The sequence below is a fragment of the Anopheles marshallii genome, chromosome 3 (assembly GCF_943734725.1).
Source record: "Anopheles marshallii chromosome 3, idAnoMarsDA_429_01, whole genome shotgun sequence".
Lineage (NCBI taxonomy): Eukaryota > Metazoa > Arthropoda > Insecta > Diptera > Culicidae > Anopheles > Anopheles marshallii.
The window spans coordinates 69,117,108-69,143,479 of NC_071327.1; the positions used below are offsets into that span (position 1 = coordinate 69,117,108).

Genomic DNA, 26,372 nt, shown 5'->3' on the forward strand with positions numbered 1-26,372 from the left:
GGGCCCGTTGAAACAGATGGGCGCGCTCGAAGCCGGTTCTAAGCTGATTATAGCTGATTCGTTCCAACCCGGCGGCCGCACACACGCATGTCCCGGTGGGTGGGTGGATGGGCGAGCGAAACATTGTGAGATTGTTTTCGATTTGTTGTATCGCATGGGAAGACCATCGATGGGCCCACCGATTGCTGGGCACAAAGTGTGTAACAAATACGAACGATAAATATTACGCACAAGTCACATTATTAAACCTTAGCACGAATGTTCATCTGTATGTGTGTGTGTGTGTAGTAACTTGTATGACGCAATTGTGATCATGAGATAACAAGGTTGAGTGCGGTTTGATTAGGAGTTGTTCAATTGTATGGCTAAACCTTTTTTAGCTGTTTGCCCAAGATCGTGATTTTCCGGTTGCCGAAAAAGTTGACACGTGAAGGTGTTTAATCCTGTTATCTGGTATCAATTAAAGGTAAATCTGGCTGATTACCAGCCGATTTGTAATGTGAGTGTGTGTGGCGAAGCAATGGAGGTATGGGAATGGGAAAAGTTTTGAATGATTAATTCTTGTTTGTGTTTGATACATGCATGGTGTCCTTATGTGTTAAATATTTTTACTAATGCTGCGGGAATATGAATCAAATATCACGCCGTACATCAAAACTGCATGATTTATTGTTATGAAAATGCATAAATCTACAAAGATTAAGCAATATTTGGAGGGTGACAAATCTGTAAAACTTTAACTAACTTCAATTAGTTTAAGTGTAACTCAAGAACTCAAACTTTAACTAACTCTAAGAGATTCATGACACTCCAAAAATTAAGTCATTTGTAGAGCTTAATAAATGTTTGAAGAACAATGAGTCTGGATGTTTTTTTGATAACAGTCTTGTGTACATATGAAATAACCCTTCGATTACTTAGACTAATTGAGCTGAAAATACCATCGTTTTGTAAAGTTTAAGGATTATAAAATAGAATTTTTGCTTGACAATTTGGCATCGCCTCTGATACTTTTGAATTAATAAAGAAATATGGAAATAGATAATTAAATAATAAAGTTTGATAAGAAATGGTAAATTAAGTTTTATTTTCAAAATTCAAACATAACAATTGTATAAACTTCAAAAAATGTTTTGAGAATCTACTCACGATTCCAATGATCTTTTAGTGATAAATTCAAATTTTCTCATACAATTAATTAAGAAAAGTAGTAAATTTTGAAATAAGTAAACACAATCCACGCCAGAGTTCATTTAGACACTTCGAAAACGAATACAAGCAGCAAAAGAGCAAACGAAAGATGGCCAGAATGGTATGGAATGTTATTGGTTCTGAAAGCGGAATGGCACAACTGTTGTCGGGAAAGCGACACTTTCGTTAGCCATCACTCACCAGGAAACGCTCTGCCACGGGCAACCGTGTCGCCCTGGCGAACCCATACTTACGTGTAGAGCAGCACAAACTTGACGATGTAGAAAGTTTTTTCCGTCTCGTTGTCCCACGTTGCGACACATTGGGTGAAAAGTTTGATGTCGAAGCGCAACTTTTTGCGTCTCGTTGTCAGCACCAGGAACTCGGGCAGGTCTGCCGAAGGTGGTAAGCGATACGCAGTGCGAACCATGGAAGAAAACGGAAGGAGCAGTTGCAAAGTGAGTTTTTAATAAAACAGCTAAAGGAAACGTGCTTTGCTATGACATAAACACATACGGATCGGTTGATGCAGCGAGTAAATGAAAGGGAGTACAAACAAACGAACAAAAAAATGGCACCACGTACCCGAGGTCTGCAATGTAATTGAAATTGTTCGCCCGGCTAAGCCTTTTTTTGCGGGTTTTTAATTTGAAACGTTTAAAAACCCTGTCTATCAAAGCTGTCCAGTTCGTGCAGTTTAGTTGTTTTCTTCCCTTTTCATAAAATTGCACGTTCTTATATCGATACCACGAAACCATGGCAATTAATTTAATATTAATATTAGAAGTTATTGTTTATTAACAACAACTACATTTTCTACGGAGTTTAACTAGATAACTCTTTCTAGAAAACTTTGAAGTTCCTCTCTGGTTAACCGATTAAACGGTTAAGAATTCAAAACAATTATACTAGCTGTCATTTTTTAATTCACGGATAATCCGTCCGTCGGTTAATCGGGGCCCGGATAATCCACGTTCTACTGTATTTCGTTTCATTAGTCTTGTGAGAATTAAAAGCAGCAACGATTCACTCCCTATAGAATGAACATGTGAAAAAACCTATCAGTCAAATGGAAAATTTCAAAGACTCAAATAAAACCTTTTGTGTTCATATTCATTATAATCTATCATGATTATTCACTTATTGCTTCTTATTGATTTGTTTTTTAAGGATTTTGCTCTTCTTGCTATAAAGTTCTACTACAAAAAAGTTCTCGTGCTGCCTGATACCACATTCGGAACAACAAGAATTAGAATATAGACAAATCAAAATTGAGGTTTTATTTATGCCGAAATCTTTAACATCAAGAGCAAGAGCAGATTCCAGCCGGGGAATTGGAGGAGCTACTGTCGGATTATATTTGTACCTTTTGGCTAAAGTTTTGTGTATTTAGCAGCAGTATTAATCAGGCCCTTGTTTCAGGGCAAAAGATTGGTTTCCTGTCTAAGTTGGACAGGTCTGAAACTTCTCGGCGTCGAATAAGGGACAAGCTTTATCGGAATCCTCGTGAGAGGTATCGAGCGGTTGTTGTTCTTTCTTATCCTCACTGTATTTATACAGACTTTATTAAATAAAAAGATGATATTTGGTTTGATTGTACGTATGAGAATCGAAACCACCGTTGCAAAAACAATTTTTCCCTGTTCGTGTGGTGGGACCTGCATGAAATCTTGTACTGTGAGCTGTTTCGGTCAAAAATAGATATGGCAATGATGTAGCTGTTTTGTCTAGACATGGAAGCATCTTACGTGATTATTTCCACTTAAACTCCACTCTCTCCCTTTTACAGTTTTAAAATAAAACAAAAAACACGCTAAAAATGGTCAATCAGCCGGTTGTCCACAAACCGAAATTGGCAAGAAAAGTTGTCACAAAAATTGGGAAACAGCACGAGATGAAATAAGATAAACAACCGTCTAATATCGTGAAAACAAAGTAACAATTTTACAACTGCTATTCGGTTGGTTTAAAGTGCACACAAATCAATTGATTAAATTTGTGCCACCATCAAAATGCTGCTGTCAGATAAAGCTGTTCCCTGTTTTTTGAAAGCATTTCCTCACGCAGTTTGATGTTGCTGGGTGCGTTAAGGGGGTTATAAAATCTAACGGCGGCCGGGAAGCCGGAACGCAACTGTATCTGTCCATCTGAAGATGTCCGAATGGCTTGCCTAGTGTAGAGTGCCCGGGACCGGGGATGGAATGCCGCTGCAAAACATGATGTTTTCCAACCCTCGATTATGCGGCAGATGGTGGTGCATTAGATTAAAGACACCATCGTGTGAAATGGCGGAACGCAATGCCTATGGGAGGTGCCGCTCGAACTGGAATGTTAATTTCCCTTTGCTTTTGTGTAACTGGTTTGTCGCTTTGTTCTTTTCCACTCCAAAGTTTTGGCCGTGTGGTTCCAGTACCGCAATAAGTTGAAATGGTTAGCTCGGCTGTTAAATATTTCATTTACAATCCGTTTTGCATCGAGCTGGGGATGGTTTTATGTTTTATTTTGTGTGTTTTTGGTAGACCTTTCGCTCGAGACCGCTTCATCGAGTGTTGATAACTACATTTGCATAACAGGGAAAAACCATGTAGCACATGTTGGCTATCTTTTTCGCAAGGTGCACAAACAAATAGTAAATGACCAAAAAATGTACCGAGCGAGTGTGAGCCTTATTTTAAAAATGAAATTAATACATTATCTATGCAATAAGCAGTTATCGGAGGAGGGAAAAGAAACTCAACAAACCGTGCTGTAAACGTGCTAACAATTAATCATAAATATTGTGAAATGTCAATTGATGTAACACCGCAGGAGATTGCGATGATGCGATATGATAGACAACGATGAAGCCAGCTTAAGGGTCGATTTTTACCGACCCGACCGGCCACTTACCCGACAGGAAGCCAATGAGCCAAATGACGGCAATCGAGCGCCAGGCACGTTCGGGTCTCGGTTTGTAGCGCAGAGGGAAGCATATCGCATACCATCGATCGATCGAGATGAATGTCAGCGTTAGCACCGAAACTGTCACCGAAACGGTCTGGAACGAGTGAAGGAAAGCGTGTGAAAACGGGGAAACGCAAGGTGAACGAAGGTTCCGGCACTGGCCGGTGTGATTTGTATGGGTCAGTATTTGATAGCTAGATAAGCGCCGATGGGTTGCCTCTCGTGGGGTGGGGTGGTTTTTGTGGCTTACGGAAAACATTGAAGTGCCATTTAGGGACGTAGTGAGTGGACTATTTTTTACAAAAAAAATATAAAAGAGATGCTCAAACGGATAACATTCCACTGTAAATTTAGCCTTGTCGAAGAAGTTGCTATTGAAAGGCAATATTTTAAAGCAAATTTAAGGCAGGGTAAATAAGGTTTTAAATTAAAAGATGCTCAACAATAATTAAATTAAGTATTATTAACGTATCTACAAAAAAAAGATTTAATTAGCAATTAAACTACATTTATATACTGTTTGTAAAATATTACACTTAGTAGCTATTCCCGAAACCGAGTTTATTCAATTGGAAAATCAAATAAGATCGGAACAGCTTATTCAAATTAGAAAGTCGTTTAGTTGCACTGGAGCGATTGGCAGGATGTAATAAATGTTCCACCCCTGTGCGCTTTGCCCAAAATTTGTTTTTAGCTAATAAGATTTCCATAGCTTAAGCGATAATATCAGCTTAACCGCTTCAATGCTCACACTCACAGCTTCCCACACTGTTACTATTGCTCAGACACAGAAACGACCACAGTATGGTCCGCAAAAATTGGGCAGATCAATTTCTAGTCCTGATTTTTATTGCTAATTTATACAAAGTGATGCATAAATATTCGTACGCTATTTTGCTCGCTGTAGTGCCGTTAGAAGCTGCTTCGTTTATTGGAAAAAAAGAAGCGTTATCTCTTTAAGTGTTTCTTCTAACACCCGAGTTTTTCTTATCCGCGTTTCTAACATTTATTGCAAGTATATGTTGTAATGATTTACCTTCCATATTTGGAGTACTTTAAAGGAAAAAATATAAAGAACTGCTCAGACTATTCTGCTTCAGTGCTATTAACTAACCTTTCAATTGTTTAAATTGTTTGACAGTTTTTTTGTTATAAAACAAAATATGCTAAGCCATGAGATCCAAAGTCTTTCCACCGCCTCATTTCCGGTGCAAAGTGATTTAATAAACAAGTTGTGACGTATAATCAGGCGAATTAATCGGCAAAAACTTTGAAATCTCGGCGCGAATCTGGTGTGAAGTTTCCCATCACCAATCCGGTGGGGACGGGTTAACGTCCATTTAATCACCGTAACAGTACTTACGGTCACGTCTAAGACAATGTGCCCAATAGGCTCCTTAACAGGTAGATAAACACTTGCGGACGGTGTCATCGTTCGCACTTCGGCACCATCTAATCCGAGCGTCATTGATCGTTTGTTTGAAATCGCTTCGACATGAAATTGATGTTATGCCTCACTCACTTGATGTAGTCTTCGCTCGCTAATGGAAAATATTCCTCTAATGCTCGGTAAACACGACGAGTTGCCTAAGTAAACAGAGACTTAAATGGAGATTGCCTGGCACTGGCGAGCGGTGCTAAAGGTGCGCCTGACGTTGCAAGGGATGTACTTCACGTTCGGTTTGTTCGTACGATAAATAAGATTCGAATCCAAAAAATAATTCTTACAATATTTTGTCTTAAAAGTTACTAAGACACTAAGGAATTTATGTTCTTAGTGAGCAGGTTTAATCAACTATCTAATGGCTTTTCTTCTCCCCAAAACAAAATTCGTCTGCTCAATCTGCACCTTCCCGAACTACTGCAAACGTTCTAAATGCCAACCCAGAAACGTGCCCAACGGGGGATAATCGCGAACGGCAGCGATATTTTTGGACGACGCAAAGCCAGTGGACAGCGGGCGGTGGCGGTGTCCCCCCGCCAAAACTGAACCAGGATGTAATTACAAATGTACATAAATTACAACTAATGGTATGTGGCAAATGTCGGGACATTCTCAAGATTTATGCAACGTTTTGCTTCACGGGCACGAGCCGGAAGGTACGGAACGATGCCATTAAGTCTCGTTTTCGCTCGTCGGTCGACGGTCTGCTGCGGCCACTCCACTGAGGTGTCAGAATGAGTTTCTTAATTTTGCACTTGTACCAAAATCGATCGAATTTCTGGCGAGCTGTTTCCTGCCAGGTGTACGTCAAACGGTACCTCCTGTTGAGCCCACTGATCCGCTAGGTGTGTAATTGGCTTACTAAAACCTACTAAATCACGTTGCCACGTGTTGATTTCGGAAGCTTTCCAGTAGAAACCATTTCGGGATGCAATAAAATAAACCAAAACTCAGTTGAAGTAGTATCATCGGCCAAAGAAATGGAAATTTAAAGCTCGTGTCCGGAAAAGTATTGATAAGTTGGGATATAGTTGCAGTGCTAATGAAAAAAGTCTCAACAATGAAGTTGCATTTGGAAACTAATGAATATTGCATTATTAGGTATTATTGGTTTGTAGCTGGCCTTCGACTGTATTAAACTTTGCCCTTTCCAAAGAAGTACATACATTAATAATGCTTTTCAGTTCATCGCATCCGGCAAATGTTGAAGTTTGATTAGCTCGGAATTCTATGCGATTCTGTCTCACCAAGCGAAACTATATCTGAATCAAAGTATTCTTAAGATTCTAGACCTTCGTTAGACGGCCTTTGATCGTGCTCAAGCCTTGCGATAAGGTTTGCCAGTGTCCATAACTTAATGAAGTGAAGAACTCCGGTGCATCCGGTAGCGTTGATTGAATTTACCTCCGAAGCAACAATCTTGAATGTTGCTCGTGCGTAAGATACATTCACAATAGCTGAATACAAATCCACTCTTCCCGGGATGTACACACACCGTGGTGTTGTGTGCAAGCGCACATGCGTCCGTCTTGTTTACCAGCGCTTTATAAATGGAGTGCTTTTGACGGTGAAGATGAGTGCTAAAAATGATGAGAAACCATTTATAACAGCCAACGCCGAGATGCTTGGCGTAATGAAGTGCGAGGGGAGCCTTTGAGCGCACATCTACTACACGCAGTGCCGGTTGGTGTGTGTTGGCTAGAAGAGTCACTAGGATAAACCGCCTACTAAGTACCGGAGATAGTTCAAAACATAGATCACCTCCGATTGCCATGTGTTTCGTGTTGCTAGTAGCAACCGGAAGGTCCAGCAGGATGGAACAAGAAAGGATGAATGGATGTTTTTCTTTCTTCAGCGCGAAATGAAGTTCAATTTTCCTGCACGACTAGGAACAGGAAGGAAGTAGAGAAATAACTGGAAAAATTCAAACATAGTGTTTCGTCGACGACGGTCATGTCCAAAGGAGGAGTCTCCTATAATGTCAGAACACATTGCAAACGATGATCTCAGCATCGCCGCACCGTAGCACTATCGACGCGGCACAGGAACGATGCCGTCAGAGGACAAAGTGATTGTCGTAATTTGTTTATCGCTACAAGAACTCAACACTTCCTGCATCGTTAAACTTTTGCGTGCGAACGGAGTGTAAGGCGAAAACGGCAAAGGTCAACCCGGTGCAGGCTAAAAAACCTTGGCGCAGCATCTGGAATCTGTATCCACCGTAAGGTGGAAGGATTTTTGTACTTTCTTCCCTTGCCGGGCTGTGCGACTCCGGGTGGAGGTGGACTAATAAGAGGAGTAAATGAAGTTTGCTCCATCTTTTACGTCACGTGGTGTCGAAAGTGGTTTCGCAGTCAGTAGGTGGAAAAATAACCATCAATTGCGTTTCGGTTTGCTAAAAGCTACACGAGACGCTGTGGTTGCTTGCCGGATTGTTCTGTGTGTTTGACGGGGGTTAAAAGCGTCGGTAGGTGGCCGTGGGTTGAGCTCGGACCTCGTGAGGTTAAGAGTTGCAGAAATGGAGTTTCTTGTGCGTTTGGTGTGTGGTTCATTACTCATTCGGCAGATTGAAATGTTCCGAAGTGATGCACCGGTTAGACAGCAGGTAGAATTTAAACATCCGACACGCTCGAATTTAAACATCCGACAGTATGTCGTTGCAAACCCCGAAAGTGGAATGAAAAACCTGGATTCCCAGTATTCCTTTTTCGGGGATAAAGCCTTAGATTTGAGTATTTTTAACATCATTTTCTCTACAAAAAAATATCTTTCTGCCTTTTATTCCGACACAAATTCTAAGAAATTAGGATTATGATTGAATTTTCATACATTCGCCTGTACAGCCTGCACGGTGCTGTTGCTTTCCACATAACTTCAAGGTCGATGCTCTGCAGAAGCCAATTTTTCGGGCCGATCGATAAGTGATTAATTTCCACGAGCAATTTCTTCGGCATCTTAATTTATTTCAATTCCGATACGTTCCAGGCACCAGCGGATATTGGCTGCCGGTCGCAGCAGGATGCACCTTCGAAATAGACGAACGAATGACCACCCAGTGCCAGCCGTGGAGTTAATTTCGGTGGATTCGGTTGGAGCCAACGGCCAGCCGGCAGTACACGGTCTGTAGATAGAGCGACGATGTTGTTGCTGTTATTGAAGCGATCTTAAATTTGCTTTTAAAACTGATGGATCTCGTCCGTTTGTATCAATCTTCCAAATATGCGCATCTTGTTCAACGAGCCGGAAATATTGTCCTACGACGTGGAGAGGGATTTGGGTTATGGAGATCAATTTGTAAATGTATTGCGTGTCATTTGTCAGCGGAATGACGCAGGTGCTTTGGGGGGAATGTTACAATATCACTCACCGGGAATGTTTCCGCAGGACGGTACAAGTGTCTAACGTTAATTGAAAGTAGAAAAAAGGCAGCTACGAATTAGCCAAAATAGACCCTATACTGTAGACAAACCTTGCCAGTTATTTCATCGTGTAAAGGTTAATTAGCATAATGAAGCGGATTGCGGTACTGTGTGACAGTAACATATTGCGCTTTGATGGTGTATTGATTGATGTTTATAACGCGGAATAATACGTTGTTCCGGGTAGCGCCGTTCGTTCCGAAACGTTCCTTAATCATGTCAGCATTTAATTAATATTTCATTTCCAACGGAACGTTCCAATTATTACAGTGGTGAGCCATACACGCGCGTTTGGCCATGAATACCACTTGATATCACAAAAACACCACTTGTTAACGCAACACCATCCTGCTCTATTTGCATAAACTCCATCGTCTGTCAACACAATCGACAAGAAGCACGCTCGATCTTGTTTGACTGTGAAGTAAACCATCTTGGGCGCAAAAAAACAGGGAGAACATTGAAGGTTGAAACCGTGGTGTGGAAAATAGATTTTCCGTTCCAATGGACACTGCAACTGGCAGGTTTCGGGGGTTTACAATTGCATGTTTCACCGGCGAGCACGAACGCGCATACATTACGGGCAGGCGCAACGATCCGTCGAAATACATTTCTTCGACCGTGACCAGAAGCGTGAAAGTGGTTAAACGTTTCTTCCACATGCGCGGGTGGGCCGTAGCGAGATGCCCGGTTTCCGAAGGTAAATTTGAGCTCTTTTTTCGTTCGTTTGGTCGTTCGCGGTTGCGTCAACCCCGGCGGGGAGAGGCCGCTCCGGACGATCTTTTTGCCGCGAGTCATAAGGGGCGTGATTTTTCGTCCAGTCTTGATCGAGCGTGTACGTGGAGCGGGGAGGGGAGGGGGGGGGGGGGGGGGGGAGGGCGAGTTTGCGGTCGGTTCCGATGTTTACTGATTGCTTTTCTTCACACCATTTTTCACAAATCTTTCATCAACTTTCCGGAAGGCCCGGGCAAGGGAAAAAAGAACCCCTTTCGCTCGCAAACGGTTCGCCTTTTTGCGCACCTTCGCGCCGACGGTGTTTGGCGAAGGTGGTAAACAAACATTGAAATGGAGAAGGCGAACCTTTTTCTCGGGTGAGCGGCTGGAAAAGGTGAAAATATTGGCTGAGAATGTTTTAACACACGTTTGCGGTTGCGTTAAGCCGGTGAGCTTTTGCGTTTTTTTTTTTGTTGCGGTGCGACATTCCACGCGTTCATTCCAATAAATATCACCGTACGGGCGTGGGGATGCGAGTGCTTCAGGTCACGATGTGCGGTCGTTGGGAAAAAGTCGTTAACCTTCATAAGCGCAGGTAACTGTAAGGAACTTTCCCAAACCGTCCCCGGGGAGAATTTGCCACCGGGTAACTTACTTCGAAGTAGTGATGCGTGCGGCCATTTGCCGGCACCCACTGTCGCAACGGTAGGTAAGTGACAGGATTTAGGCTAGAGTTGGCCGTGGGATCACGCAGCCCGTTAGCGGTGCTGAGTGGGGCATAGAAGCATTCAAATAGAACCGGGCATGTTACCGGCGAACCGGCGAACTGACACGCGTGTGTGGTGTGGGTTGTACGGGTGAGCAATATTTCATTTGCCTTATCATAATATTTATGAGCTTAGGGAGTTAAGGCAATTGCCGGCCTGCAGCTAGGCGGTTGAGTGAAGTTCAAACGGGAAGCGCAGCGGGTTGGAATGAAGCGAGACGAGAGTGCTCGCGATGAGTAGCGACACGATGATGGGTCGTCAGAAATCCAATCAATGCTGCATCCTGGGTTTGGAACTGGCAGGCAAATACTGTACAACATGAAGATGTTTAAAAAATATTTCTTGGCTTGAAAATCATATAATATTGCATTGCAACGAGGAATGCATAAATGTATAGTGTTGCACAATAATAAGCCAATATGGTTTATTTATGTGCTTATCTTACATGATGCACCGAAATATCTGGTTGCAAATGCGGATTCGAACGACGTTTCAAAAATAATCCATCACTGGTATATTTATTTTTATGCGAGGCTAGTCGAGATGATAACCTTGACTTCTAAGAAACCGGAAGGATACATTTAATACTCCGAAAATCAACCAAACTCATACTGACAGATTTATTTTGCTGCAATCGAAAAATAATCTCTGCCGCTGACGCAATGTTCGCAAACGCAACTAACAAAACATATATCCGATTGGCTTTTCCACCTTCATTGGCTGATTGTACGTTTGAATGTATTTGGAAATTAATATGTAAATTTAATATTTTCCACCTCAACTTAAGCGATGGCAGAAAATAACCACGTCCAGTGACGGTTGGTATAGAGGTGTGTTTGCTTCATATTGTGATGTAAACAACAGGGGAATGTTTCGGTAGTATTGGTGAGAAAAAAAAGTGTAAAACAGGAGTATGAGAAGTGTTTGTAAATCTATTTTATACTGCATTGAAACGTAATCGAAATGTCGACAAAGCACCGTGAGAAAAAAGTTGTTTGTGTATTTCAACCAGCACCAGTTCTATTTACAAATAGTATTTTATTATATTTCTAGTTCGTTCAGCCTTTTCTAAGTGGTTTTATATTTTTTGCTAGCATGACTAAAGGTACTTTACATGGGATGTTTTGAACAAACATGTTTTCGTCAAATAAACGGTTGTGCTACACGTGGCCGGCATTTCTAAAATAGAGCAAAACGTGTGAATGACACATATTGAATACCTTTCCAATATTTGTGGATAAATTTACCGAAAGCTTGAATAATGATTATTATTTTTGGCTCATTCAATAGGTAGGATGAAAAGAAACACAACGTTTGTAGTGCAGTCAAGTGACTTTCCTCAGTTTGTATTTAAAATATCATTTCTGTATTGAAGTATTTTTTTCCTTTTCCATATTTTTCTCCGAATTTTATGACACTCATAAATACATAGAGTAGTGAATTATTTACAAAAAACAAATTAAAATAACTTTATTTTTGTTCGACTTCGGTATTAAATGGGACAAGTTTTCCACGTGCTTTCTTATACGGGTGGAGGCGCCCAGTACTTGACTTTAAAATAGCCAATAATGTGGTCTATCGATCCTTTTGACTAATCTGCCAGCTATCCTTTGAGCTGACAGAGTAAACAAGGTTATGACCCCGCTCTGTAAAAATCAAAACAGAGCTTTAATTTCGAAGCTTATTTGACAGTCCTTCACTGACCTTGGAGGTTGACCTTTTTTATGCAATAAATGTTGTGCCGATAGCAATTGTGCTGTTTTAGCTAATCTGGTATATAATTTCAGTAAACACATACACTGAACTATTTCACACATCATTATCCAACGTATTCGTTAATTTGTCGTCCGTTTCCTGTTGCGCGAAAGAAAACAAAAAACACGCCATGATGTTCAAGCGACAGCCCAAAATGGCGATTCGGAATGACAACAGCACCAAACGATGATAGTGCCGTTCGCTTGAAATGGGCACCGGGCCATTGTAGTACACGGGCGCTGTAAGCGTATGCATGAAATATTGTCATTTTCTTCGGGAACAACCGCGTCCGATCGTTAAACAGACGAGCCGGGGATAATTTTCCGACCCGAATGAGTCAGCGCCCACGAGTGGAATGCGCCGTTGCCCGGGGGACCCAGGCGACCACATTCAAAACAAACACCGGCTGGTAAGATCTTTGCTCCCTTGACTTGAGCATTGCTGTCGGGGATGGATCTGTGGGGTCGATCTGGGATGATCTATGGTCATTAATCATTTCGCATCGGATCGGCGAGCGAATTGGGCAACGTGTCAGCCCGCCCGGTACGGCACATGTACGCGCCGGCAAGCAACGCACCGCTTCCGGGTGTCACGGAGTGCCTGGGGAGGGTGGATTTGTACGACATTATGTCAACGATTTTACGAGAAAATCTCTGTCCCGGCATTCTTGCACAACCTACCGCATCGAACGCGTCACGTCACGCGCTGGTGGTTTAGCGCCGTTTTTCTTTTGTGTGTGTGTGTGTTGGTATTTTTTTCTTCTTTGCAATGGCTCTAGCTGCCGGCAGTGTAGAGCTGCAAAATATCTACCGAAAGCTGCCAACAATCTGTGCAGGAATATCATAGAGCGTTTAATAAATATTTATTATGTTCCCGACGCTACGACGTGGTATGGAATGGAACCTAACATGGTTGAGCCGGTTTCGTACGACGCTGGTGGGAAAATTCGAAAACTTTCTGCAAGTGATACAACGAAGCCTTCAACAACGACACATTCAGTAGGTAAAGTTGTGTAAGAGTGAAGATACCTTCAGTGTGTCAGTTGAAAGTTTATATTCACGCACGCGAACGATGTATGCTTTGTTTCCCGTAACATGGGGCCATCGCTAGAGAAACCCAACCCTCGGGCGCCATTCGTCGCCATTAATGTTCCAATAATTTATTAATATTATTAATATTTTTATGGCACAAACCGTCTCCGTCGCACACCGCCAAGTACTGCGGGAGTGTCGGTCTTGCAGGTTCGCTAGCACGCGGCATCACTTGCGGGCAGCAAACGGCGCCTGGCCGGGAACGCCGAAAGGACGCACGTACGTACGACAACGCGTGATAATGGTTGGCATCATTAAAGAAGCATATTTTACGGGCGCTTAATTTAATTTACTTCCCATCCGGACGCCGGGTTGACTATGCCGCAAAGCAGATGGTTACGGTCGGCAAGGTTTAGTGTGATCGGATCGGTACTGAATGTTGTGGCCACGGGAGTGTGTCACTGTGGAAGTGGTGGCAGTTCCGGAATGTGACAGCGTTGGGAAATGCTGGGGCGGAGTGGAAATGGACCCCGGGGGTCGTTGGGCGGGTGATAGATTGCAATAGTTGAGTGACGTTCGCTGCACAGCTGGAAAAGCTCGTCGGTTAGCTTTTGCGAACCGGACGCGTCCGTCCGGGATGGCGTTTGACCAATTGGCACACAATGCGTCGCGTCGGGTTGACGAAAGTGGCGCTGGTTAGTTTAATTAATAGGCTAGCTTTTCAAATGTTACAACGCTTCGCAAAGGGTGGCAGCAAACATTTTGAACGTAATAAACCGAATGTTGTGGGCAATAGTTTCAACCAATGGCTAATTGAGTGTGATTTTGCTAGTTGAACAGGGGTGAACTCGGGGGGATTTAAAATTGTGTTAGTTATATTGATGTTTAATTAAATTTTATCGCATTACTGTCTGGCCACTGCAACCCGTTACCGATGATGATTGGGTAGATAAAATATATTCAATGCCGCTGCATCCTTGCTGTAAATGGACCACCATAAATGGAAGTTCATCCTCCCGCCGGGGGGTTGATAGTGCCGTTTCGGAACGTGCAAAATCGTTAAGTGATTTTGTTCGTAAAACGTGCTGTGGGTTGGAATGAAAAAAAAGAGGGAGATTCTCCAAACGATACTCCTCCATTTTGAAGCGGGTTCGTATTGCACAACATCACACGAAATGGAACTATTTTTCTATTGCGAAATCGATTCTTTTGATGCACTCGATAGGTGTCGGTGTCGTAGAGCACCCGTACGCAGCTAATAGAAATGGAACCAAAGGTATTTTAGGGAGGGGAGATTTATTTAACAATCGATACCGGAATGCAGTGACGGTGTTTTTTGGAAGCATCCATTTTGGCACTATCGCGACGCTTCCCACGTTCCTTTAGAACATTTGCAGTAAAAAGGACAAAATTGTCCTTCACGTTTATGGTGCGTGATTGTGGTGAGCGTCGGTTGTTTTTATTAGCAATTACCATAAACTTCGAGTGCTTGCGTTTGAATGAAGCATGGAAAAGTTGCCACTGACTTGGGGATACAAATTCGTCGGCAAAAGGTGTTGTGAAGCAACTGATCGGGAAACAATCGGATATTGCAGGCTTGAGTGCATATGTTTTTATTCCGATCGAAAGCACACACAAACAGAGCAAACGTCAACAAAAGTAGCTTTGAAACAGTGTATCGTTTGGGAAGCATTTTCAGTGCAAGCTCATGACTTGGGCAGCAAACAAACAAAAACAATAAAAAGAAACGCATCGTTGCATTCGGCACAATGGGCGGATTCTCACAAATGTTGGCGTAGTGCTTTTTTGAGGTATTCATATGTTTGGATTGATTTGAATACATGACTTACGATTAGCGATGAGATGGAACACTAACATAAATGTTGTTTTAAATAGGTTTAAAAAAACAGTTTTTAATTGTGTAGGTTATTCAAAACACTTGATTTGTTGCTCAGCCCTTAGCAGGCCAAGAAGAGAAAGTTTAAATTGTTAATAATTATTTCAAATATTACTTATAAATAGTAGAAAGTAGAAAAGTGTTCCAAGTTCAAAAAAGTTTCGATAACAATTTAGCAAAAAATATTATTTTCGATTTGCTATGCCATGGGAAATACTTTACAGTGAAAGTGATTCATTTATTGGTTAAATATTATTTTTTTTTGATAATTGTTTTGTATGTAAACAGCTTTATAGATCTTTTAAGAATGTTTTAAAGCATTTTTATGAGCTCTTCTGAAGCTTATGCAATGTTTAGAGATATTTACATACAAGATATTTACATAAGAGATATTTAGATTTGTTAGATAGACCAAAAGGTCCCTGGATGTAATTTACACACTTGAGGATTGAAACTGCCTGCTGAATTGCTTTACATCCGTTTAGAAGTTTAAGAAATACTGTTTAAACGCAATTGGGCTCATTGAATTGGTTTCTAGCATCATTTCATATGTTTCAAAGAAGCAAGCTTGATTTCTAGGTATATGTTTTTATTTCTTAAAAATAAAAGAGTGTTTTCCCTACCTAATAAAAACATTTTCAATCCCTTTACCTAGAAAAAATGGAAATTTCAGTCCAGAATGGTAAAAACGAAATGAAGAAATTGGGCCTTTTTGAAACCGCCGGCACAATTCACGCCAAAACAGCCGTAGAATGCAGTAGCACTGTGGCTAAGTCGTCTTTTGTTTCATCCAGCCCCGTTTGTTCGAGGACACGCGAAGGAAGAATTGCGTGAATGGTTCGCAGCACAACTTTTTGAATGGAATGCCATATGTGCGCCACACGGGATAAGCATTCATCCATGGAGGCGCCTGGTGTTTCAGATACGCTTGTTATTAATACAGAGATTCCTTTCACAAAACGTTTCAAATTAAGGAAAATATGGGTACGGGACGATAGGATAGAGATGCTCAAAGATATAAACAATTTGTTTGCTTTATTATCACCTACGCTGTCGTTATGAGCCTTGTTCTAATATTGTATGTATAAACAAATGATTTAATTAAGCATTATATGCCTGAACCATTTTAAGAGTAAAAGTCATTCAGGGTTTCTTTTATTAATGCTACAATAATCACTTCTGTTCAAGACTTTTCACGATGAGCTCACTCAGCAGGCTGTGGACCAAGCGTAAAAGTTACAAAACACTAGGCGTCTCCATTACAGTGCAGGACAAAATTAGTCAAACCTGCTGCAGAACTTCCTCACAATATCATAAATTCAGTATTACAATATTCATTAAAAAACACACATTCAAACGCTGCTACGTTGTGTACACAATGTGATAAAAACAAAACATTTATAATATATTCATGAGATAAAACATAAAACCAAAAATGAATTATTCAAAATTCGACGCACCACCACCACCTTAATAAAACATGTATTTTTCATGACTATAGCATTGATTATGTTTTTCTTTAAAATATGAATGTTTGAACCACCAAAAAAAAAAAAAAACAAACAAACAAAATAGTCACACTCACGTGGCCGGAAATGCTTGGCCCTCGCAGCGGTGGATGCTGTATTCCGGCGTTAGGATTTGTTGTGTCAACATGATAAACTCACCTGAAAGTAGATTACCACCTTGCACATCGCCTTCCCCATGAACCACGTTTCCGTCACGTCCCACACGACGGTCGGTGGCAGACAGAACAGTATGACGAAGAAGTCGGCCACGGCCAGGTTGACGATGAAGATGTTTGTCACGGTGCGCATCGTATGGTTGGTGTAGACCGCGATGCATACCAGCGCATTGCCGACCTGCCGGAACGAATGGGAGAGAAAAGGAGAAAGCATTAGTCGGAACTTGGTGACGGTGACCGTGTGTCGGTCGGGCAGAACCGACTGTGCTGCACTTCCAAGCGCCAACTTCTATTGAAGCGCACTGTAAGCGGTTCATTGCTTTTGCTTGAGCATTTGGCAGCATGACGAGGAGTTGGGCGGTTTTTTTTGGCTACCTTACCTACAGAAAAGCATAAACTTATTCGTAAAGTTGCAGCTACTCTGGCTGTCTCGTACGGTTCCCATGCACAAAAGACGGCATTGTGACATATTGGCATTGTGTTGCCCCATCGAATTGAAATTTGTTGAGCATAAAGAATGAAATGTTTCCATTTTTTGCTGTTTGTTGAGCCAAAAAACATCACTTTCCGATGCGATAATCAAATGTGAATGTTTGTTTTGTTTTTTTTTTCGGCTGTTGATGTGTTATGTGCTGAGCTTGAGGCATCACACATCCCGAACGAGCAGTGAAGACGCCCGTTTCGGTGTGATTTTAATGTGCACCAGGGCACGGGAGGGTGTGTGTGTGTGAAGGCAAGAAAAACTGATCGGGAAAACATGGCAAAAGCAAATAATTTAATCAATTTCGCTCGATGTTGCAGGAATGTCCGCTATCGAAGGAGAGAGACAGGGCGAACAAACTCACATGGCCCGTCATGGCGATGCGAAGTGTCGGGAAAATGCGTACGTATTTAGCATATGTATGTCTTATTATAGTACTGCCGGAAGCCCTTGCCTTGCGTCTGGTGCGTCTGGCGAACCATGATTAACGACTCGCAACGTGACACAACAAACGGGCGGAATCTTATCCGCCATCTGCCCACCGGGTTAGGTTCCACTGGATACAGCCGAATTCGGCGTCCCATGATCTTAATGTGAATGGCATGATCTTTTGTCGATACGGCCCCGGCATTGTCCATCGTCACCGCGCGTCATCACCCGCACTCCGCAACCGCAACCAGTTGATGGTAAGATATCGCATTGTTCGGGGGAGGGGGGGGGGGGGGGGGGGGGGGGGTTGGGCAGTGGGGAGTACCGGGGCCGGAGCAAATGGATTTCGTTGCTGGTCGCTCAATTAGGTGGGGAAAACACACATCCACCCCGGAAAGGGGGGCAGGGAAAACTCCGAAGCGAGAGATGGCGAGATATATAATGGGTATAAATAAAGCGATTCTCGACGTAGGCTGTTAATGAGCAATCGAATCGATCTAAATTTAGGGGCTTAAACTTAAACGAAGGTCGGTTCCAGCCGGTTGGCGTTGGCGAAGAAAGTTGTGTCCTCTTATGAAACGAAGCCAAGGTGTATGGGCTTAAATCTTTAAGGGGGAGGGGACAGCATCTTGCTAAGGTAGCAATATTTCATCCTTCTCTTCCTCTGCTACGAACAGTAGAACGCTCCGGTGTGTTATGCAAATGAAGTTAAGCGGGCGCATGCAACATGCTAATTCCTGGTTCCGTAATTTATGCCTACACCCAAGCAGCGCAACCAACCACACCCAGTGGATGATTTCCGAATGCCGTTTTCGACAGCTGTTTGCTTTGCTTTGAGGCACTGCCAACACGTTAATGAGAAGCATGGGACCTGCTGCTCTGCACCGTTCGCTGGTATGCGCCGCAGTAGTGGGTTAAAAGTGAGTTAAGCTCCCTCCCTCCGCCCACCCGAACGCCGGAGACAAATGAAGGTCGGGCAGGGTGGGTGCCTGTAGTTGGCATCTCAACACCCCCCCCCCCCCCCCCTTCCCCCTACCCTTTTGCTGACATCCGGAAGGCAAGCTGTCACAATGCAATTATCATTTAAGCTTGTTATAATGTTTGCTCGTCTGTCGGTTAAGACCCTTTACCCAGTGGGAGAGTTTAGTACGTGCTTTACGTTTTCATACCCCTTTTTGATGAATACGTTGTTCACTTAATTGCATGAACATGCAGGCACACGCAGTCAGACAGCCGAAAATGAAGTCACTTCAAATTTGCCAAGTGTTTAGTTTAATTGACTTCCGCAGGAGTTGGACGGAGTTCGGGAGGGGGGAGGGGTAGGTGGACGGGTACATGTAGTTGTGGGACTATTTTAACTCGGTTTCGCTCATTATAGCGTGCAGTTTGTAATATATTTAAGCGAAATTTGCTGCTTTTTTTTGGCAGTTGGCGATGCCAAGTGGGAACTCGTCACGATGCGTAAGACGCTACCGCACCGCACACCGCGAATGAAAGCGAAGCGTTTTGGGGTGAATTGTTTGGATTACAGGAAATCCATTTAAGTCGAGACGGTGGCGGTGTTTATGCATTACACTCCTAACCCAAACACACGCCATCCCATTCCCGTGACACTCCGGTGTTTTGTCTACGCCGCATCCCAACCGTCCGTGTTCGTGTTCCGCGTGTTTATTGCAGTCGATTCTGGCCGGCCCGGATGATCGGCCTTTGAGCCGAAGCGAAGATGAAAGGCACGGCGGACAGTACACAGAACGCGTGCCACACGGACAACTGTCCACGTCTAACGTCCCATTTTGCGTTGCTCTGTAAACAGATGGTACTTGGAGTGTTTCGTTCGCAATGCTGCTGGCCGGTGTATTATGTTCGGCATGTCGCCAATACGTCGCGCAAACAAAAAAAAAAACCCCTTGTCCTGGATCGAGTTTGGGATGGAGTTTTGGGTGTCGAAATCGGCCAGCAGAAAAAAAAGACAGAGTAAAAATAGCTACTGCTAGGCCATCTGATGAGCCGCTGGATGATTGATACTCTTTCGAAGGTTGAAGAGAAAGCGTAATTGAAGGGTGTAAATGAACTCCGGCCGTGACGCTCGTTGGAAATGCGCGAACCAAAAGGATCTTCATCAGGCGGCTAATAAATCGATTTGGGTCCGGTTCTTTAATGCGACGCGGAGGCAATTTGCTTTAAAGCAGTGTAATTTAACTACCGCTGGTGGAGGAGACACTGGCGAACGGAGAGCGTTTTGGCCTCTGACTGACGAGCAGCACTCATTTGTGCGCTGCTTGCGTCTTGTTACGAAATGCCTGTTTGGAGTTGCGCATTCCTGCATTGTTGCGCGTGTACACCCGCGTGTTCACCCCGGTACCGACCATTAGGCCTGTCGAAACCCGCTTTTTCGGTGGCTTTTGCGGTGAGCACCCGCGTACATTGGCATCTTATTTCGATAATGAAACTTTCAATTTACCATCGCATCTCGGGCGGGCATTCTCGGGGCGAGACGCCAGCCGCGGATATCGTTTGAATATCCGACCAGCAAACTCGATCAACCGTAATGCGTGCGGCGATGGTGGTGGTCCCGGCCAATGTTTCCTCCTTCCGGATTATCGCAGCTTCACCAGCGCGCAGTGTGAAGCTGGGTGTGATGGAAACTATTTCCAAACGCTAACCAATCACTCATGTTCGCAAGGGGTGAAAGTATGCGAGGAATTTCATTTCACTCAAGGTTGTGCCCTTGTTTTCCTCGTCGTTTCACGGATGGCAGTGTAAGTGATGTTTTCGGATCGATCGACGGATGGGCTTGCTTTCCTTTTGATCGGGATTCTGTGAAGAAAAACCTCGAACCCGAACATGGACTCGAACCCGCAGCTGCCCCCGGAGCGATAAATCATCCCTTCTACCTGCTCAATCGCTCGTGCCTACGCTCATTGTCCAGCGAGAGCCGGTTCCGATGTGTGTCAAAAACGCTTCAAAGAATTTTGATTGTAAAAATTGGCAACAAAAAAAGCTACCATAATCTACCAAGCAGAGGTCTCCATGCCAGAAACTCCAAGGCAAAGCAGAATAAAATCTGCGACACTTCAAAAGTGTCTGGGGCGGTTTGCTTCAATCTCGCACTTGAACCACAAAAGAGAAGGATGCGGGAAGCCATATCCGGTGTTGATTTGAAGGCACTTTCGGATAAAGTTATGACCTAGCCAGATGTCATGAAATGACCCACACACAAACACACACATATATGTGTGTCCGTGAGGCAATTTTTCGGTTTCTCTTGCTGTTGAGCAATTTCGCTGGCGGTGTTTAGTGACGGAAGATAAATTGCCATCGCTTAGATCTTAAGAGTAACGAGTCGAGAAGGGGGCAGGAAAAATATATATATACACCGACCACCCAATTGGAGTTGACATTTTACGGACAATAGAAACAAACGGAAGGGCCGGAGTACAGCACCCAACCTGGAAGCCCATCTATCAATGCGGAGGTTGGAATGTGTGACCCGAAGTTGTTCAGCTGACGGTAGCGACACTGGCCTCGGGCAAGGCGTTACAAAACGTCAGATTCAGAACATCGGAAACCCTTTCGCTATTCCAGGGAAGATATTAAGAATAAAATGGAATAACTCCACTGCCGTTAGGTCTGTACTAATGGCGGTAGAGGAATTGAGGTGAAATATAACGTTGGAACTACCCTGTGGTGAGTTAACTTTATTTTATAATGAAACTTTCAACACTCGCGCAACGGCGTTAGTCCGTCTGTTAAGTGGCTAACCTGCTGAAGAAATATCTACAGCCCTGATGAATAGTTTGTCTCCCCACCCGGGGGAAACTCCGGCGTAGGAGTTCTCCCTTTCCGACCGTGCTAGAGATTAGTGCCAAGTTTTAATGAAGAAATAATGCAATCATCCGTGGGTTTTGGTGGATAGTGGATAGCAAAATATGATTTTAAAATCAATTCCCCATCGTTTCTTCTTTCCTTTGCCGGGTGGCTCAAACGCTAGCAGTACTTAGCGGAACTCAATTATCGGGCATGGTACACTCACGGGTGTTAATCGAATGATCCGGCATGTCTGTGATTTGAAGGAAGCAATAAGAGAGAGATATATCGATGCCGTTAGTCGGGCAAATAATGTACAGCTTGCCGAACGGGCCATCGCCAATCTTCACCTGGAAAGGGACGAAGCCCTTGTCCATCTTTGCGAAGAAACAACTTTCCGGAGAAGTGGGCAGCAACAAAAGAAAAACGGACACGTCTGTGGGTAAAAAAGTTTTCCTTTGTGCTTGTACCACCACGGAAACGGGGTCGCTGGTAAGCAATACGGGCACCAAAAAAAATGTTGTTGATGATGAGCCGGGGCAGAGAATTTGCTTACCTTCAAACGATCTTTCGCACCGTTTAGAAGCGCAAAACTGGAGCTACCCAAAACCGAAAGGAAGTGTATCTGTTGAACGCCGCACAAAAGCGGCATCCGAGAGCATTTACCCTTGGAAAGCTCATTTCGGCAAAGCATGTACTTCACCGTGGGGTAAAAAAAAAGGCTCAATGTTGTCTATAATTCAATTGTGAATTTGTTTTTTTTTTGTTTCTGGCATTACTCAGCACACTTGAGCCGTACGCACCGACCGTAGATTATGCTTTTTGCTAGGGAACCCCTCGAACGGTGCTGGGATGTCGGGATGTTTTTGGGCCCCCTGGGGGACCCGTCAATGTACTGTGAATAGTTTAGCAAACTGAAACTACGAAGAAGTTTCGTAACGAGTAGAGTTGGGGGCCTCGTCCTTTGCCTAATTGGTACGGGTTAATTATTCCACGTACATTCCCGGCTGGGCGTGGGCTTTTTGTCTTTTTGTTTCGTCGAGATTTGCAGCTGCGATTCGTGAGCTAGTTAGAGGAACTCTTCAGGATTTGTTCGATATAGAACCAAATTTATTGCATGCGCCAAACATCCCTCGTTGGTGCTCGTCTCAATATGAAGTAATAAGGTATTGGATGTGCAGTAAAGTTTTTGTAGAATTTATGCAACTTTTTGCCAGACAGCGTGAAGACGTCAGGAAGTTTAAGATAATATCCATCGTTTGCATTCACTTCTGTTCATCTTTTAGACAACTTTAAAGTTCCTTAACTTCCGTGCGGCTAAATAGATTGTAGATTGATGACGCCATGTGACGCCTCTGAAGCTTGAAGTTTGGAGAAATTGCCCTATGGGCTTCAGTGCTCATGTCTCAAAAGTGGACTCAAAATTTACTCGTGTCAAGCTGTGTACTAGACGGAGTCGGAGTCTTATTATAGGAGCTCATAATAAACAACCTCTAGACCAAATGGACAACATCACTTTACTGGCAAGGATATCGGGTTGGCACGGTGTCTAAACGGGAGATTCTATGAATTCTATCACCTGGAGGTGCTAAGATGACTTCTTCCATCGAACGAATTCGGGTTTAGACATCAATAAGAAAGTGTAGCCATCTTTTCAAACACATTAAATTGTTTCTAAACAGAAAAAACCAGAACTGAAGTATGAAAGGCAAGGGTTTATTAGACGCTGGTCCACTTTATCAACTATCCCCAGCCGGTCTTGACGCAACTACAAGCCAACCCCGTTTTATTTTGCCACCAATCCATTAATAATGACAGCCGCGCTATTACCGATGGCAATGTGCAATCTACAACTATTTGTCAACTCTAGTTCCTACATGTCTCGTGCATAATGTAGCGCGAACCGTGCCGGATGGAAGGCGGGTCGGGTAGGTTTGGCAAACACGCGGCCGCGCATACTCACCAATCCCATGAGAAAGACAACGGTGTGCGAGGCGATGAGAATCCATTCGCCCGTCGAAGGGTAGATGTAATCCATCAGCAGCTGTCGGTACTCGCCGTACGTGAGATTGCAGAAGTCCGGATCCCCGACGCATGTAACGTTGTGATCGATGAAGCAGTTTTCGTTGTACTCCATCTGATCGGCATCGTCGTCGCACAGCGCGTCATTGTGGTCGTTCAGATTCACGGCCGCGTTGCTGTGGGCGGTGTGATTACCCTCGAGCGGTGACTGGAGTGTGCCTAATTCCAGCTCCTTCCCCATCCCGAACGCGGACTCGTTCGCGGTGACGTTACGGTACGGTGGTAACGGCACCAGCAGCTCGTCCCCGGTGCTGGCGGTGGTGGTGGTGTTGCTTGCACCGGTCATTAGCGTTGGTGACCGCTCCCGGCTTGTGGTGCAATTTCCGTCCATCGATCCAGGATCTTGGCAAATGGTGCCGGCAGACAATGGGTCTGCCCACGCTCGCACCGACCGTAATGTATGGTGCAGTGACGTACTTTGCGCTTCGCTCAAATCACGCCGGAACCGGAAATGTTTTTCCACCGTGGTGCGTTGCAACGGGCCACCGTGCTCGGGCTGGTAGAAGTTTGTCACGCTCGTGCCCGTATCGACCCGCGAACCGTCTAACCTTAGCTGGGCGGATGAGCCACTGCCCCGAGCGGCATGATCTAGCGAACTTGTCAACAATGTCACCGGGTTGTCAGCGGTTCCGGCCAGCGGTGACCATGGGTTCGGTTCCGGTGGACGCCACTCATTGCTGCTTATCACTGCCCAGTCCCCGTTCCGTACCGCACCGATCGATATGTAGCTGACGTGAATCAGCATCAGCTTGGCCCAGAACGTCCACGAAGCGGCCCAGTACATGGTCGAACGGTGGTGCCAACTTTTATGCCACGCACTGCGCCTATACGCGCCCATTGCCGTGCGCTATCACAGACGGGGTTTTTTTTTTTGCGATATGTCGAGATGACTGGTCTGGGCTGCCTTAACAATGCAATGTAGTGAGCCTAGCGTAACGAAGGTCGCTCTACTGCTCCACTGCCGTTCGGACAGTTCATTCGACGATAAAATCGCCTCCAGTTGGTAAGCTTCCGATGGTGCCCTCTGTATCGACTAGTAGTGTAGTTGGGGAATGTAGTCCTGCTGCTGCTCAAATCAGATTCAAGGAATGTTGGAATGCCTGGTTGTGAGAAGGGAAAGAAGACAAAAAAAAACACACAAAACATTCGTTATTGGTATGCGCGGTGTGAGGTGGATCGGAATGATTTTACGTAAAAAAGCAAACACACACACACACATTTGAGCAGGATGATTCATTAGCGTAGGAAAAAGTATTTGTATTTTCGGTGGCAGTTTTGGGATGTGTTTTTAAATGGGAAACTACTGCTGCTGTGACGATGGTCTACTGGTGGGATGCTAATGGCATGATTAATGAGACGTTTGGTTACATCTTAATCTCATACTTGAGTTGATACATCTATCTGTTACTAGTATAATTGTGTAGTTCACTATTGTCTAATAATAAAAAAAATTATAGTCTTAATAGCAGTTATTTTATAAAAAAATATTTATTTAAACATAATTTAAAAGGAAAAATAAGGTAAGATTAAACTAGAAAAAAGCTACTAAACCTAATATCTTAAAGAAATTTTGAAGACGTCATAAATCGACCAAATGACTGGAGTTGACACGGTTACATGGGATTGAGAGCACAATAATGGAATCGTAATAACTACCTAATGCTGCTACAATGCGTCTGCTATTGACAGTAGTTAAACCCAACTCCTTTTCCAACGGATATCAAAGTTATGACGCAAATGTTACGTACGAAACCCTCTGGTATGAGGTACTCGCACTGTAACATGGTAGAGCCGTTTTATTGGAAGAAAACCTTACTGAAATTGTCCCGAGGTTTTGTGAGACATGTTGGTGTGTTGATGCTTTAATTTCTTCTGCTCAGAAACGGGTGCCATAATTGAGTTAGAATTTAATTTCAACGTTTAGCATATTTTAAGCCTTTTTATGAAGGCCAACTGACTGCCGGTAGCATACTTTAAACTAAATTAGTTTGGAAACCATCGTCAAGCATTCAAGCACACCCTGTAAACCGAATACTATTCCAGCATATCGACAGCGAAATGGGGAAACGCGTTACCTTAGTAACCTGTCGATAAGTTTTTCGTTTTCTTTCAACTCTATCGGTTTATCGGGGTTACATTGTAGTAAGTGAATCGTGACCCAAAAAATTGTGTACGGTGTATTTTTTTTTTCGGTAGCGCAGAAGTAGAAAGACATTCCATGGCAGTGCCATTTACGTTGAACCACAACAGAGAGTAAGGATTGAAGGCTTTGATTCAATTTGTGACATGTTATCATGTTTGTGAAAATTGAATTTTCAACCACAGCCCATCGGGTACCGCTTGCTACCCGAACTGGATACTATCCAGTAAAAATCTCCACTCGCACTCACACACACACAGAATGGAACCAAATTTCATTACAGTGAAATTGACCTTTATGGAGAGCGCATTGAGCATTGCGCCATGATTTCAGGAGGTTTTTCCCTGGCTGTTATAAGCAATATTATTTACTGGCATTCGAATGTTCTTTGCGGGACTTGTAGGGGCGGGAAAGAACAATTTTATTTTAAGTTCTTTCAATGGGATTTTAAAGTTGGGTGTTGACTATTTTTATTTATCTCAATACTCAACTTCATTAACTTTGCGGCAATTGAGGTTATTTACAGAATAATTTAACACATCTGTTTAAACTATTGGGATTGTTGCTAGGTAATTAAGTACGAAATGT

At 43.5% G+C, this 26,372-nt stretch overlaps 1 protein-coding gene across 1 annotated transcript in view; it reads right to left on the reverse strand.

Moving 5' to 3' along the window:
* LOC128715735 (neuropeptide SIFamide receptor-like) overlaps nt 1–24,482 on the reverse strand; it is a 31,319-nt gene extending 6,837 nt beyond the window's left edge. Inside the window, exons 1-4 of the mRNA XM_053810647.1 lie at nt 23,526–24,482; nt 16,829–17,023; nt 4,081–4,228; nt 1,446–1,584 (exon numbers count right to left, since the gene is read on the reverse strand). Coding sequence (XP_053666622.1) covers nt 1,446–1,584; nt 4,081–4,228; nt 16,829–17,023; nt 23,526–24,482 — 1,439 coding nt within the window. The remainder of the gene's footprint in view (nt 1–1,445; nt 1,585–4,080; nt 4,229–16,828; nt 17,024–23,525) is intronic.
* Between the last annotated feature and the right edge of the window lie 1,890 nt (nt 24,483–26,372).